This window comes from Pimephales promelas, chromosome 11 (genome assembly GCF_988280905.1).
Source record: "Pimephales promelas chromosome 11, fPimPro1.hap1.1, whole genome shotgun sequence".
NCBI lineage: Eukaryota > Metazoa > Chordata > Actinopteri > Cypriniformes > Leuciscidae > Pimephales > Pimephales promelas.
Genome location: NC_142779.1, coordinates 17,464,365 through 17,481,587, shown reverse-complemented (window position 1 = coordinate 17,481,587; position 17,223 = coordinate 17,464,365). Strand labels below are relative to the sequence as shown.

At 36.7% G+C, this 17,223-nt stretch overlaps 1 protein-coding gene across 2 annotated transcripts; it reads right to left on the bottom strand.

Annotated features, from left to right (window-relative positions):
* Positions 1-2,996: 2,996 nt before the first annotated feature.
* On the bottom strand, positions 2,997-16,197 carry ppm1aa (protein phosphatase, Mg2+/Mn2+ dependent, 1Aa). 2 transcript variants are annotated; one of them, XM_089117130.1, is made up of 7 exons: positions 15,858-16,197; positions 13,620-14,491; positions 12,823-12,940; positions 12,618-12,729; positions 11,424-11,481; positions 9,378-9,397; positions 2,997-6,277 (listed from the first exon to the last, which is right to left on the bottom strand). In XM_089117130.1, the coding sequence occupies exons 2-6, from the start codon at positions 14,472-14,474 to the stop codon at positions 9,389-9,391; spliced, it is 1,152 nt and encodes a 383-aa protein (XP_088973256.1). In that variant the 5' UTR covers positions 14,475-14,491; positions 15,858-16,197; the 3' UTR covers positions 2,997-6,277; positions 9,378-9,388. The 2 variants fall into 2 exon arrangements, with proteins under 2 accessions (XP_088973256.1, XP_039527887.2); XM_039671953.2 differs by lacking the exon at positions 9,378-9,397 and having other exon boundaries at positions 15,858-16,196.
* Between the last annotated feature and the right edge of the window lie 1,026 nt (positions 16,198-17,223).

Sequence of the window (17,223 nt, the reverse complement as noted above, 5' to 3'; positions counted from 1 at the left end):
TCATTGACTTCCCATTGGACCACAAAAAACAAAACACTGGCACTCAAAAAAGAAAGTCATATACTAAATATCTTTTTTTAAATACACTTCTGTATGTTAGATCCTGGGTTAATATGTGTGATTATAATTCAAAATCTACATGAAAGGCATTCATTGGTAGACTCGCTTTAGCAAAAGGGTTTTAGCAAAAACCCATTAGATTTTGAGGGGATCAGATATTAAAACCCATTTACAATTTTCTTCTTTTTTATTTTGCTGTAAATGTACCAATAGTTACCGAATTTGGTTTTGACAGTGGCTTCACATTTTAGACTCCTCATTCTATCCAACACACACTGCGCCCCCACCTGGCTGCTAAAAGACAACCAAATAGTTGTAAACCATAACTTTTCCGATTTGTAAATTAACAGATTGACACAAAATCCCACCCAAATATAAAAGGAACACCATATGTGATGAGAATGAGGTTGGCTGAGAAAGTTCATCCGTTTATCTGAAAAACACACATTTCTTGCAGGCATGATAATCTTATCTTTCCACTGTATCTCCCTTTTTTAATTTAGCACTTTTGTAACATCCAGATGATGTTGCACAAAAGATGCTTTCCCATTTTAAGTCTGATGTCAAAATGAAAGATCATTACTCATATTAATCAGGTAAACGAAAAATCTGTTATAGAGTTAATAAATTCTCAAGGACATTGGCCAGTCTAAAACAAATCACCCACAAAAACCTTACTGGTTGGGCAAAATAACATTGGACTGAAATGCTGCCAGCATTATTACTATTTAGAATCTCTGTTGCTTCGTAATTTTTAATAAATTGAAAGTCCCTTCCCTCAGAAGCAAGAGAGCACGCCCACCTCAAAATCTCAAAACAAATTAAGAATGGCACATAACGGGCTTTTACACTTAAGATTAGGGGGTCTCAAAAATCCAAAAGAACTAGAGGTCAGAATTATCTTCATCCTATTACTGCAGATCTTGGGGCATATTGGTGGCCAGTGCAAAGATTTACTAAGAAAATACCTTTTTAAGAGGTGAGTATTTACATCCATTTGCATTAGGTTTTTTTTAACTATAATCCATTTGTAGTCTATTCAGTTTGCTGCCAGCAAATTAAAAGAATTAGAAGAACTTTTTACCTTAAGCTGTGTTGGTCACAAATACGGGGAGGGTAACTGGTTTTGCAATAAATAGTAAATAAATAAAAAGTTAACTCAATATCTGTAATATAAAAATGTAATTTATTCCTGTTATGACAAACTGAATTTCCAGTATCATTGCTCCAGTCTTGTGTCACATGATCCTTCAGAAATCATTCTAATATGCTAAAATTTCACTCAAAGAAACATTTCTTAAAGGAGCTGTATGTAAGAAATGTATTTCAATTAATCATAAAATGGCCCTGATATGTCACTAAATATTAAGAAATCATGTTCATTTCAAATACTTATTACTGACAACAGTAGTCCAGCCAGGATATTGTCAATTAAAAAGTGAAGTTGCAGCCCTTGACTGATGTTGATGTTGTCATGTTGTGTTTGCTCCACCCTCCACCTATCTACCAATGACAAAGTCAGTAGTGTTGCAGCATCCGGGTTGCCAGCTCTGCTCTAGTTACCACAGCTGCAGATACACACATGTTGGAGAAAAAAAAATGTAAGATCCTGCAGCCTATCTGGCAATCTCCAATCCCGGGGGAGGGGATATATCCCAGTAATTTTAAGGTGATTGCAGTACCAGTTTTGGCCACAATCTTATAAAGCTCTTTTAATATTACCAAGGATGAAAATGGTTGTTCTGCATATTTTGGGGGGAGAGGGAGGAGTTACATAAAGGTGGAGAGACACCCTGAAACAAATCATGTAAATGAAAAACAGGATTCAGCTTGTTACCAGAAATTCTCCATAGATGGTAATCCAGTCAGCCTGATTGTATATCCCATACCTTAGAGTTACATCGAGGGGGAGACACTCTGAAACAAAGCATGTCAATGAAGTATACAGGTTTAGGAAGCTGCTACCTGAGAGTGTTACCAATCCTAATCCAATCAACATAACAATTCAAACTGAGCCAGGGGCTCCCAGAGCCATTAAATACATAGAGTCTCAGTAATCTGACCAGGACTGGCAGAATCTCTTGTTCATTTATACCTCAAATGCTAAATTCAGTTTCCTAGACTTTCTCAGCTACATTTGTTCTGGATCCTTTGATGAATAGAAAGTTCAAAAGAACAGTATTTGAAATAGACATTTTTTTAAATGTCACTTTTGAGTTGATCACTTTTGAGTACGAGTATTAATTAATTTCTTAAAAAAAAAAAAGAAAAAAATCTCTGGTAGGGTACCAATCCCATACCCTCAAAGATATTGATAAAACAGGCAACAACAACATTTTTTTTTGTATAATATTTTGGACACACCTATGATTGTTAACTGTAATTTCTAATATTTCTAATTGTGTATAATTTCATAATATATGCATCATCAAACTAACAAGGAAATGGGGGGGAGGGGTAAACCAAAAACTACACCAAATCTTTCTTCTTTTTTTTCAAATAAAATAGGTTTATTTCCAGTCTGAAAAGATTAAAACAACAAAAATGGACAGTGGAACAGTTAGATGATGACCAGTGGGTCACAGTGGGTTACAGGGAGGAGAGATTATCCTTGATTACTCACTTCATTTTGTGTACATATTTATAAATGAATACAAATATACATATCAATTATTTAACAAAAATAGCTTAGCTTATGAGGACAGCAGATGACTGAAATCAGCAAAAATAATCCTGTTGGGGTAGGAGGTGGGATTTCACGAGAGTAAAATACCATACGCGTGTCTAAGAATGTGTGAGGCCGAACCACTGGATTACACACTGTGCTAGAAAATTTAGTTATCCTTTAGCACAAAATAGTGATGTGTTTGTGTAGAGAGCTCTGTAATATAAGAGTAAAGCCCAAGGGTTTGGGGTGTGGGTTTTTGCAGGAGGCATTAAGGCTGCATTAATCACTTGGTTTATACATAAGAAGGCAGGTCCGGATAAATCAACTAAAATGAGCTACCAAGCAAACACTACAGAGCTAGCAACCACAGAAATAGGATTTCAGAGCATAAAACTAAAATACAGGGCCACAGAAGTGTTTGTGACACATATTTAGAAAATGGAAAGCAAATATACGAGTACTTAACAAATGCAACGGTTCATGCGTCACTTAAAATTCCTTGTGAAATGCCCTTGTCAACTTGAGTGACAAGACAAACCATAATAAAAACACATTCATAACATCTCTATCACCTATAAATGGGCTTGTATGTTTCATTGTAAGCCATTATATAACCTCTCCACAATTAATGGACCTGTACCTATGACTATCGTGAAGCTAAAAATTCAGTATTTCTGCTTTTTTTTCTTTTTTTTTTCTAAAAACCATCTGGACATCTTACAAACGATGAGGGGAAATCTAAAGCTATTTATGGATCTCAAAACTGCATAAATACAACAAAACGCATTGCAAAAAACATCTCGGAGTCACGTCATTAGTCAATTTTCACATGAGAGAGTTTAAAGTCCTTATAAAGCCAAAACGAGGGTTAAGCAAACCAACAGCATCCTAGTAAGATTCGTCGTTCCTCATTTCTACATTCCTAAAGTGATTCCACGCAGCTTTTTGGATGCAAAAAAAGCTTAAAAAGACACATGAACACATCTTGGCCTCTAAGACCATCCTAAATTTTCCTGTTAATTTTAGATTCATTTCGTAAATCCTCCTATTACACAATATTCCAGCTTCCACTGGGGAAAACACAGCTTACCATTCCACACACAAACACAACTATCTTTAAGCCTGTGTTATAACAAGCCGAAAGCATAGAGGATACAAGGAGATTTCTTTCTGTTTACATTAGCTATACACTGTTAGATTGTCATTTTGTTACAATATTAGTTTCGAAGTTTAATAAATCACCCTGTGAAGTTCACGAAAAAGACTCAAAGTGATCATTTTACCTAACCTTTTTTTTTAGTATATGCAAATATACGGGATAAGACAAAAAGCTAACTTATATTTATCAGACGCATGGGAATTCCTGTTCATATAATCTATTCAATACATAAAAGATTTAGTTTGGGGAGGTAAGGACGCAGGGGTTTTGATTTTACCATGTCACATTTCAGACAATCTTAGGACAAATTAACAAGCGGCAATCTCTCTGAAAACAACACGATTAAATTAATTCAGAACTGTTACATATAGCATTGGGGGGGGGGAGATAAAAAGGTGCAGGAGAATATAAACTAAGAGCATTCAAATGAATGAACGAATGATTCAATCACACTTTAGCAGCAAACAGTACTCTGTTGCGCTCCCTATTGGTCAGAGGAACACATGTAGGCTCCACCTAAAACCAGGCCAGCTCACTGCATCACACTGGATTTGTTCTTTAAGGAAAAAAAAAAAAACACATCCAAAAAAACAACAACAAATCAATACATGATGAAGCGAATGGTAGAAGAAGAAAAATCTGAGAGTTGAATGTAATACTTGCATTCACTCATCACTCTCTCAACAGTGCAGATGGGTGAGTGAGAGCTATAGCTAAAGCCTTTTATATTTGTGTCAAAAGCCTAAATATCCCCATTAAATCCCACATAATTTTAAGCAAAATAAACATGCAGTCTCACACATCCATTCATTCAATGCGCATTGATAGCCAAACACATACGCTCACTTAAAAGGTTAGTTCACCCAAAAATTAAATTGTCATCATTTACTCAAACTCAAGTTGTTCCAAACATGTGTAAGTTTCTTTTTTTTTTTTTTTTTTGCTGAACACAAAAGATGATGGAGTGAAGAATGTGGGTAATGAAACAATTGACGGTAGCCATTGGCTTCCAAGAAAAAAAAATACTATGGAAGTCAATGGCAACTGTGAACTGTCTAGTTAACCACATTCTTTAAAATATCATCTTTCGTGTTCAACAGAAACTCATACAGGTTTGGATCAACATTGGGGTGAGTAAATTATGACAGAATTTTCATTTCTGGGTAATCCATCCCTTTAAGATGGCCTGTCTCAATTCTGGATGCTTCTTAACAGTTGCTTTTTTCCAGCAAGAACAGGTGATCCTCTAAGATGCTCCCAGCCAGGCCAACTTAAACTAAAAATCAAGAGCTGCAGTAGTGCAGAACACTGTAGAGACAAGTTCTAGTGTTGATGATAAAAGAGAGAATCAGTTTTAGTCCCCCCCACACACCTTTAACTATGGAAATAGTTTGGTGGCTCAAACATGCACTCTTAAACGCACACATACACACAACACAAACCACTGATCTCTCATCTGATGCATTCATTCTTACATACACAAACATGCACACAATTTCAGTTAAGTTTAAGTAAGTTAAAGCGGTTTCCTCAGAAAAATAAGCGGTAAAATAAAAAACCCACCCCATCAGAAAAAGAAAAACAGTAGTACTGAGAGAACATAACAATTACTGTCATCTGTGCTGTGAGATTTACAAAAAAGCTTACTGTACTGTGCTGTGAGCCCATATCATTTACCCGTTTCACTTAAAAAGTAACAATACAAAAAGTTATATTTAGTTTTTTTTTTTAAAAGGGTAAAAATGAAAAATTAAAATTGGGAGGCAGATGAGAGGCAGATGTGTTGGGCTTAAGCGGTTAGAGAGGAAACAAAAAGCAGGCAGGGCACAAAGGTGTGCCTTTTTTCTTTTTTTATAAACTTAAAACTCGAGCTGCATTTGATACAGGCTTTTTCTTTGTACAAGACAATTGCACTTCACAGAAATAAAAGCTGAAATATACAAACACACAAGGAAATGTGAATCAAATTAATTACACCGAAAAAAATATATATATATTTAAATGGAAAAAAAAAAGGTGTTGCGTTGGATTTTTTTAAGAGGGTGATGTTAAGGATAAAAGGTTTTGGGAAAAGAATGATGCGGGACAAAAGAGTAAGCAGAACATTTCCAGAAGGTACCATTGCCTTGCACTGAGAGGGAACATTTTGTGAACAAGGGGAGGGAGCCCTCATTCCCTTCCTTTTCCTCCTCCTCCGAACAGTCCAGAGCAGCTGAGCTGGGCTGTGGTAGGGTTCTTGTGCAGGTCCTGTAGTAGTTGAGGGTTCTTGTGCAGGGTTCTGGTGCCGGGTCCTGTAGGAAAGGTTGTTGTGCAGGGTTCTGGAGGGTTGTAAACTCTGTGCAGTGTTTAAAGTGGCGGGGCTACCACATGTCATCCGTGGATGCAGAGTCCTTGAATGGAGAGAGGAGAGCAGCTGTGAGATGCCACCAAGCTCCAACCGCCAACCACTCAGGAAAATGCGTGTGTGTGCGTGTGTGTGTATAACACAGTATGAAACAAGATGAAGATAAATCAGAAATGATTCAAGGAAATGCTGATGGAAATGATGGAATGGCCAAACTGATATGCTGATTGAAACTGACAGAAATTACAACACTTGATGTTGTTTGTGTGCCAATAGGATATTTTAAGATTTTGTGCAATAAAGCTCCTCTTTAGGAGCATCAATCACTTGGTCAGAACAGCAATCTCCAGGAAAAAAAAAAAAAAAAAAGCAGAGTCAGAGTGAACTGGACTTGAGATGCACTTGAGAAAAGCATGTAAAATGCAGGACTTTTTTTTAAAGAAGTGAGAGATGAGATGTATATAAAAATGAGAAATGATATATATATAATATTCAGTATTTACTCACCCTCATGTTGTTCCAACCCCGTAAGACTTTTGTTCATCTTCGGAACACAAATTAAGATATTTTGTCATTAAATCGGAGAGCTGAATCACTCCTAGGCTTCTATCAAAGGGATCGAAACTTACCAGCCCAGAAAAGTTATTAAAGACATTGTTAAAATAGTCCAAGTGACTACAGTGGCAAAATCGTACGGTTATCAAGCGACGAGAATACTTTGTGCGCAAAAAAACAACTATTTATTTCCTTTCCTTTTCTGTGGGCCTCGATTTAGTTCACATAGTGTAACTAGCCAGCGCTTCTGGGTTGTACATCACACGTAGGCTTGTCATGTCTGTGATGCGTGTGATGTACAATCCAGAAGCGCTGCACTCGAGGGCCCACAGAGAAGGATATGAATAGTTGAATAAAATCGTTATTTTTGTTTGTTTTTTCGCGCGCAAAAAGTATTCTTGTCGCTTGATGAACTTGAGATTGAGCCACTGAAGTCGCTCGGACTATTTTAACGATGTCTTTAACTTTTCTGGGCCGGCAAGTTTCAATCCCTTAGAAGCCTACAGAGGATTGATCCAGCTCTCAAATTTAATAAAAAATATCTTAATTTGTTTTCCTGAAGATGAACGAAAGTCTTACGAGGTTGGAACAACATGAGGGCGAGTAATTACTAGGGATGCCACAATTCTCAATATATTATTGAACCGTTCTGTACGACATCCACAGTTCAATACGTACTTGTGAATTGCTTTTTTTCCCTTCAGTTTTACGTTTAAATAATTTATGTGCGTTTTATTTCTCTACGAATTGTCTGTTTGTGTGTGCCTGTACGTCTACGAGCTGAGATGAGCAAACTCCTCCCCGCGAGTAAATATTCAATCACTATGCTCTAAAGTTAGGGGCGGACGCGCGGCTTAACCATCATTCCACACTTTAACATAAAGTGAGGCTACAGTACGAGGACGCGCCGGTGCCTTTCAAATCCGTAGTGTGGGGACATTTCGGTTTTGCCATTGAGTACAATGCAGAGGAAGAAAAAACGGTAAACAAAAAAATGACTGTGCAAGCATTGTTTTACAAGTGTAGCCTACTCAAAAGGAAACACTTTACTGAAGTGCAAGTATGTCTATTTGAAATGGCCAATTTATGTTTACCAACTTCACATGAATGTTTATTTTCAATTTTATATTATACAATACACTAGGAACTAGAGGATTTTTCTTAGCTTTTAAAAAAAATAAAGGAGTATTGCAATAAATAGTTTTCATTTTTGTCTGACTGTTCCTATTGCCTAAGCATAGAATAACATAAAAAAAACACTCTTATGTGTCAAACCATCAGTACCAAACCAAACCGTGGTAAAAAAAAAAAAAAAAAAAAAATCAATGTATGTATTGAACCGTGGGCAAACTATTGTTGCATCCCTAGTAATACTAATTACTGACAGAATTTTCATATTGGGGTGAACTATCCCTTTAAGCAGAGCAATCAATTACATACTCATTATTTGAGATATTGATGGCACTATGTATTACTGTTCATAATGTATTCACGTGATGGCAAAACAGAATTGTCATCATCATAAATCCTTCTAATATGGGGCTCAAAAAAAATATCAATATCAAATATCAATGCTGGAAACAGTTGTGTTGTTAATTTTCTCTTTTTTTCAGGATTCTTTGATCAATAGAAAGTTCAAAAGAACAGCAATTCATTAAAATAAGATTATTTTTTAAACATATGCCTTTATGGTCTAAACTTCTGAATAAGTCTTAACTTCTGAATCATACTATTAATTTCTTTCTTTAAATTTTTTTTTAATTAAAATCTTACTGAATCAAACTTTTCAATGGTATTAAATGCACGGCTGTGACTAATTTAAAAGGATGATTCCTTGGATTGAGGAAAAATACAGAGATTATATATACATACATTACCGGTCAAAAGTTTTAGATCAGTAAGATTTTTTAGTCTCTTCTGCTCACCAAGGCTGCTTTATTTGATGAAAAAAATGACAAACAGTAATATTGTGAAATATTATGACAATTTAAAATGTAATTTGAAAGCTGAATTTTCAACATCATTACTGTTGCTGATTACACATCAGTTTTCAGTGTCACATGATCCTTCAGAAATCATTCGAATATGCTGATTTTATGCTCAAAAAACATAAATTATTATTTTTAATGTTGAAAACAGTCGTGTACCATTTCCCCCCCAAAATTCTATGATGAATAGAAAGTTAAAAAAAAAACAGCATTTATTTAAAATATAATCTTTTCTAACATTATACATGTCTTTACGGTAACTTTTGATCAATTTAACTCATCCTTGATGAATAAAAGTATTTTCTAATTTCTTTCCCCCAAAAATAAAAAATAAATTCTTACTGACCCCAAACTTTTGAATGGTAGTGATTAATGTTACAAAAGCTTTCCATTTCAGATCAATTCTGTTGTGAACAGATCAATTCAGGCTGTGAACTAAACCAAATAAACATGAATATGACATGAACAAAATATAAAATTAATATGAAGGAGAAGAATTGTTATTTTGGGAAGGCCTGAAAGAGCAGCCTGAGGTGTGGCAGGTCAAGGCTAGTCATGAAAAGCATCAGAATCAAGTGCTGAAGTTAAGAGCACCTGAGGTACCTGATTTTCAGTCAGTTCTTCTGAAATTGGATAAAAAAAAAGAAAAAAAAAAGACATTGGATATGTTTGGATTTTTAAAATCACAATGAATTTGCCAAAAATGATGCGAAAAGTATCAGTATTCAGTACTGTAGTAAAAATACCTGTCAATACCAGTCTTTCTACAGGTTTGGTACCAAGTATCAATTCATTTGGAAATTTGCCATAAAACAACACATTTATAAAGAGCAGCTATGTCCACAAACATTCAAATACACTTCTTGGTCAAAATGCTAATCTAGTCAAGTTAATTGGTTTCATTGTTTGTATTTGTTTGTTTGTCAGTCCTTAACTTTTGAATAATTTTCTTTAAAAACTTGAAGTCTGTGCTTGAAGAATACTTATTGTAATTTGTTACCATATTGAATATGGTAACATTTTTATTAATATTTAACTTTTAAAATAAAGAACTGTGTTAGCATGTTCGTTTTTGCTGTGGTATCTATACTATTAGTATTCCAGAATTGTTTCCTGCAGGAATTGACTATTGAAATCTTGTCTCATGACAACCCTATAAGCGGAGCATGGTAGTACTGATTGCATGTTATCTGAATTACGTAATCAAATTCCAAAAATTAAGTACTTGTAATTAGATTATATTACATTTTATAATACTGTTATTCAGACTACAGTTACTTTTTTACTGATTACATGTTATTCTAACAATGACAGTGAAATATTCATAATTCATTGATTCTCCCTACTAATTTTTTATCCATCTTTTAAATTTTCCTTTTTAAAAATGCCTACTATTTGTATACTTTTAGAACGTCTTCCAGGTTTGTGGAATTGGACAAACAGACCAGCCGCTAGTAATGAACCGATCACAGAAAACTGAGACCCAAACAGCAATTGATCACTGGAGAAATCATTTCACATTCAACCAGTGTTTTCTCAACATTGCATCTAATCTAATCAACTCCAGATTAACACGTTAATTATTATTTGAATTATCACTTAGTTTTAGTACGTTTTTTTTTAACCACGCATTAATGTCTTGGGAAGGCTTTTGTCTTTCAGGTAAATTTAAAATGTACAAATTCACATTATTTCATATGTACTTGCAATGGAGGGATTCCCCAACTTTTTTCTCAGCTGAAATTTCTTTGACCAACTATATTTACTTGAAGTACCCACTGAGATTGTAATTTGTATGTTATGTCAATAATAAAACTGTCAATATAAATAGTAATAATAATGAATAATAAAAATGGTTAATCGTTACCATTTTTATAATAGTAATAACAATGAAAAATAAAAATGGTTAACTTAATCGTCACATGACATGCAGACAAACAAAGAGAAATGTCTCTTTTTGTTAGTGTTTATTTTTATTGTTTTTATTTTAAAACGTTTTTTTTTTAAAACCCTGACATAATATTTAACGCACTTTATGTTGCTGATAACAAATAATGGAATATATTTTTTTATCAAGATTATTCTACACAAATCAATATGATAAACAAAAGTAATCCAAAAGTAGTCCGATTATATTTTCATAAATGTGTAATGTAATGGATTATGTAACTGACTACAATTTTTGTCATGCAATTTGTAATCAGTAACCAATTACGATTTGTAAGTAATCTACCAGCTCTGCCTATATAACACTAACACATCTTTTGTGAGGTCTTTTTTGTTACTGTACTGGATTAAGAAAGCTATAATCATCTAATCAATCAATGACAAATGTATTCAAAAACGTTTGTTAAGAGTTTAAGAATTTCTTATAAATCTAAAATTAATTTGACCAACAAATTTGAAGGGCTCCATCCTCCACTCAACCAAACCATTCCCAAGCGCAGCTTAGCCTATCCGGCAGCATCAGTATAGAGCAGATAATATGGAACAGGATGGAAACATGCACAAATGAAAGAACAAAAGACTAGACTACTTGAGAAGGTGACAAACAACATAACTGTGCAATGTGACAATTCTAGAGCACAACAAAAAGCATGCAAGCAAAACTCCCAGCACACACACACAGGGTCAAGCTGGTGTACTCACTGTATCCTCGTTCCTGTATGGGTTAAGTTTGTTGTATACTGCTTCAATTACACTCCGCCTATGACAAACACAGGAAAATGTATGATGAGCTTCTGAAAGAAGAAAGAGAGGGAAAGAACGTTGTCCTCTCGTGCAAATAGGGTGACTAGAAGTCCCAAAAAATTCGGGACAGTCCCGAAATCTACACTGTTGTCCCGAATACCGAAACCGGCCTTAATGGTACCAAAAATTATACTACAGCAAAATCTTAATATAAAACATTAAAACTGTCCGTAGAGGTTGAGTCGTCCTGCAGCCAGCTCCTTCAACTTGCAGCAGCCGCGAGGACAGTGCAGGCAGACAGTCATAAAGGAGTGATTAATTGGTCGCGGCACTGTGTGTAAAAAGTTACTTAGGCCCGGCCTAATGTCTGATGTTGGGTCATTTAATGACCGACGATTTAATGACCGACAATTTAGTTGTAATAATAGTAAACATCTGGTCACCCTACTCGCAAAACCTACTGAGCTGTGCCCAAATTCAAAACAAAATGGAAATTAATATGCAATTCTTTAAGTGCAGCAACTTTTCAGACCCAAGTCTGTTTGACATTAAAGTTCAGTTGGCCTTGGTTTTAAAATATTTTTTGAGGGGCCATTTACACATCATCTTCGATTAAAAATTTAAAACTTTAGGCGTTTTGGCTGTTAATTTACACGACAATGGAATTTTGGAGGCTTGAAAACAGGTTTTAAAGTGCACGTTTTTGAAAACAACACAGTTATGGCTACATGTAAACATGAATTTGTGAAAACACTGACGTCATGCGCATTAACGTGTTCAGTCTTTAGGCGAGTAGTATTTCTTTACAAAGTGACGTCGTCAACTGCTGGCCTGTCATGAACAATACAGCATTTTTTTTTGTTGTATTCACTGATCCATGTGAACAGGGATCGTTTTGACAAATTTTGTCATCTGTACCCGAAAAATGCGAAGGAAAACCTTTTCCACTTTTAGTACATATTTGTCAAGCAAACATGCCCTAAAAGGACGGTGAACCAACGGCAATTCTGATTTTGGGTAAAATATAACAGATATACGCTACACAGTTGAAGGGTGTTGAACCTCATTAATTAGTGTATAAGAAAAGCTGAATGGACATATCACATGGTTTTGGAACTATAAAGAAAGAGGGAGAGACAGTGTGGTACTAACTTGCTGGCCAGCTCTCCTCCAGGTGGTAGGTTGGGGATGCTCTCAGATGCTAATGTGCGCATCACATGTACCAGGTCAGGCACACCATCATCCCCCTGCCTCTTCAGGATCTCTGTTATATCAACAACAATTCAGAGCCATCAAGTATGGTCCACTTGAATGATTGATTTTGTTAAATAACACATTTGCAAAGGTTAGCTCATACCTTCTACTCGGCTCTCTAGGTATTTATCAAGCTCCGCTTCCCTTTTGACAGCTTCAGGGGAAACCTTTGGTGCACTGACGAAACACACCAACACAACACTCATGTTGTCACGACTTCCCTGTCCAATCGCAGAAGAAGGGAGGGGTTAATTAAAACCAAGTAGAACTAAAAGAAAACCCATCAATGTGTGTGTGTATCTATTATGTAAACAAATGTGATTTGACATCACAGCACTAATATTTATTTATTTATTTTTCTTTATGTCTCTCATGCTCACCAAGGCAAAACTTATTTGTAAAAAATACAGTAAAAACGGTAATATGAAGGAATACTACTACAATTTAAAACAAGCATTTACTCTTAATATAACTTAAATTTAGTATATTCAAAGCAGAATTTTCAGCATCATTACTCCAGACTTTAGTGTCACATGATCCTTCAGAAATTATTGTAATATGCTGATTTGCTGCTCAAGGAAAATGTATTGCGATTGTCAATGTTGAAAAACAATTGTGCTGCTTAATATTTTGGTGAAAACAGTAATATTTGCTTTCAGGATTCTTTGACTAGAAAGTTCAATGTATCCCTTACTGAATAAAAGTATTCATTTCTTTAAAAAAAAATAATAATAATTAACCGTAAACTTCTGAAGAGTATCAGAAGCTAATTGCATAAAATACTGTGCAAACCATCAACAAGTGTGCTTTCTGAGTCATCTCCAGATTGTGATCATTTCAGCATTTTTAATAGACAAACGAATTCATCCGACTCACAGGTAAAGGTCTGGTTTCACTCACCTTGTACAAACAGGTATCTACAATTTCATTGCAGACCCTCTCCAGATCGTCAGTCACCTCAAGTCGTGAACGGACAAAATCACACAGCTCATCGTTGGCCATCACATCCCAGATGCCATCGCAAGCAAGAACAATAAACTCGTCCTCCGCCTCCGACCGCTCGATAGCATACACCTCGGGCTCCGGTGACACCAGCTGCTCCGTGGGACCCTTACCATGAACACACTTATAGTCAAAATCCCCCAGAGCCCTGGACACTGCCAGGGACCCATTGACGCGCTGGATCATCACAGATCCACCAGCGTTCTGGATCCTCTCCTTCTCCAGGGGGTTGCTGGGTTTGTGGTCCTGCGTGAAGAAGTGCACAGCCCCTCCGCGACTCAGCACCCCCCGTGAATCTCCACAGTTGATAAAGTAGATGTGGCGGGGTGAGAGCATCACACCAACGGCCGTCGAGCCACTGCGGTCGGCACCACCGTGCTTCTTCTCCGAGATCTGCCGCATGTGATCATCGATCTGCAGGAAACCCGTACGGATTCCGGTTTTCACGCTGTCCACGTTGGGCTCCACGGCTGGACCCCCTCCTCCACCTCCACCCTGGAAGTCAGGGTTGCTGGTGATGTGCTCCAGGAGGTGCTCGCAGCAGTAACGTGCCACCTGCGATCCCGCATGCCCGTCATAAACAGCAAAGAACGACCAGGGGTCCAGGCCGTTGGGCAGACCGATGACAGCAGTGTGTGCATCCTCCATCTCGACACGCCAGCCTTGCATGCTGCTCAAGCCGTAGCGCAGGCCGTTGCCGTCCCCTTTTGCGTTGTGTTTCTCCATCTTTGGCTTATCGAGAAATGCACCCATCTCTGTTGCTTAGGAATCTGGAACACAGAAGATCAAGAATGATGAGTGATATAAAAAACAGGGTGTCATGTCTATGCCACTCACAACGCCAAACTGAATCTTCATTTGTGTCCCAAATGAGCCAGATATAGGGCAGCACGACAGGATTGTCATGTTGCCAAATTTCTGCAGTCAATACCTGTAAAATTTCAAAATTCTCATATAATAGCAGTTTTCAATACCATTGCAAAAACTGTAATGTAACACACTTTATTAATGAAGTTAAATATTAACATTTTAATTTAAATTCACAGGCAAAATTGTGCAGGCCTACAAACGTTTTTTGAAATCGCAAATAGAAATGTATCAGAAAAATCTAAATTAGATGGTCTACAATAAATTTGTAAAACCTTTAATAGGACGTTTAAAGGGTTAGTTTTAAATAATGGGTGAACTATCCCTTTAACGCTAACGAATCAAGTGTGAACACGCACACATAGTTACACGCCCGCACAATGCCTCTATTTATAATTCATGATGACTGATACTACAAAAGTCATGTCATGCCACAGTAGCCAGTTTAGAAATAAACTATGACATGCCACCAGGCTCAAGTAACAAGTGTAAACACATACACACACCGTCGCAAAGGCAGGCAGACACACGGGTTTCCAACCATGTATGGCAGTCAGCTAACACACTGCTATGCACACTACACACTCGCATACTAAAAATAGACGAGTACAAATGTATTCTGACCATTGTTCGCCACTCACATCAATCACTGCGCATTCTGAACACAACACCAGTGCGCTTGAACAACAATCAAACACCAGCCTTGAACAATGTTTGACAGGTACACACTCTGTAAATCCGATCTAACTGCAGAATGTAATTACTGCTAGATTACGTTCACATTTTACGATCAGATATGGGCAATCAATGTTCTTTGCACTGTTGTACAGCACTGAACTGAAAGTCTGCGCGTGCAGACCTGCCGCATGTTCACGCGCCTCTCTATTCCGCATTACGTCATGGTGTCGCGAGCGAGTAGCACGATAGCTTCATGCTAACACAGACGTTTGGGTTCATTCAGTTTGATTGAAATGATTCGACGACGTTCAGTAGGTTAGTGCGTGTAATCGGAAAAAATAATGAATTAAGGATTTGGCAGGTTATCACTGCTAATGTTTAGGGTAGGACAGGCTAAATGCTACCGAGAGGGCCTTGTAAAGCATCGTGGTTGGGTTGTCAGACCTGAGGCCCTTAATGCACCATGCGACGGCTACATGCAGCAGGTCAGCCCACAGAGCTCACACAACACCCGCCTACTCCCTTAGCAAACATGCTAACAGGCTAGCTCTGTCATTCACATAGGTATATTACAAGAGCGCAGACACTTACCCACTAAAAATAAGTCCTGGCGAGTTCTGTAGTGGAGGAGGTAAAAAACAGATAAAAGAAAAGGACGAAAAGAAAGATAGAGATATAAACTGAGCGCGTCGGTGGTGAGAGAGAAAGAGAGGCTGGCGGATTGTTTTGCTCTGCATTCAGTCTGTGAGCGAGAGGATCACCCTTATCTTTTTAAACCAGGGATGCATCATTCCCATTTATTCTGCGTCCTGAATGTAAGTTAATTAGAAGGTGTAAAGGGTCGGGTTTGACCGCTGTTTTGGTCCGCTGTGTTCGGGACCGAATCTCTGCACACCAGCAGCAGCACAGGACCCGGATGTGGATTCAGTAGGGCTGCGCACTTAAAAGAATGACATCATCATCACCATCATCATCCCTCCATCTGTACAACATCCCTCAATATGCACATCATTCTGTCATCACCATTGCATCCTTCCCTCATCAGTCGTTCATTCATCAGTTCGTCTGTAGCCTACATTTTTGTTTTGTTTTTACCACTATGCACCCCTGTCATCAGTCCTGCATCTTTCATCTGTCAAGCCCTGTTCATTTTTAACCCTGAGACTGAACAGAAAGCTCACAGAGCCACATAATATCAGAAACCCCTTTATACACATTTACATGATGTTAATAAGTGGAGAATAAAATGAGAACAGATAGGCTAAACATGTCTAACTGTAGAGTTCAAGCTGTTTTCAAAAGGTTTCTTAAGCACTGAATGCACACAGAATAAAAATGAATTAAAAATAAAATAATGTTTAAAAACATTATTAATACAAAATTAATCAATAAAACATAGGCCTATATATAATTTATTATTTTTGATAACAACAGAAGTACACTAAAATTGCAAATTATTGTCTTTTTTATGTATGAAAGTGAGAGATCTATCTCTCTGTCTTTCTATTTATCTGTATGTCTGTCTGTCTATAGGCTATATCTCTCTGTCTATTTGTATATATCTGTCTATTCGCCTCTTTCTAGATATTTTTCTATATGTCTGTCTATCTATATCTGTCTGTATTTGAAGAGTTCAGATGCAAAAGCCTCTAAGTGCCATTTGAAATTTTGTTCTAGAATGACCATTTTTATCAAGCTTGTGTATTTAAGTTCAGTAATTTCACTTAAATGACAATTAATAGGCAATCTTCATTGACATTTAAGTGAAATTACTGAACTTAAATATACAAGCTTGATAAAAATGATAATTTTAGAAGAAAATTTCAAATGGCACTTAGAGGCTTTTGCATCTGAACTCTTCATTTCTATCTGCTACATATATCTGTGTATATGTCTGTCTTTCTATCTATCTGTCTGTATATGTAGGTCTATCTATCTGTATATCTGTCTGTGTTTG

Excerpts from the sequence above, each read along its gene's own strand:
- ppm1aa (XM_039671953.2), bottom strand. The coding sequence starts at position 14,474 with ATGGGTGCATTTCTCGATAAGCCAAAGATGGAGAAACACAACGCAAAA. Across the intron at positions 12,730-12,822 it reads CCTAGAGAGCCGAGTAGAAG|AGATCCTGAAGAGGCAGGGG; the intron begins GTATGAGCTAAC and ends TTGATATAACAG. Across the intron at positions 6,278-11,423 it reads CATACAGGAACGAGGATACA|GACTCTGCATCCACGGATGA; the intron begins GTGAGTACACCA and ends TCTCCATTCAAG.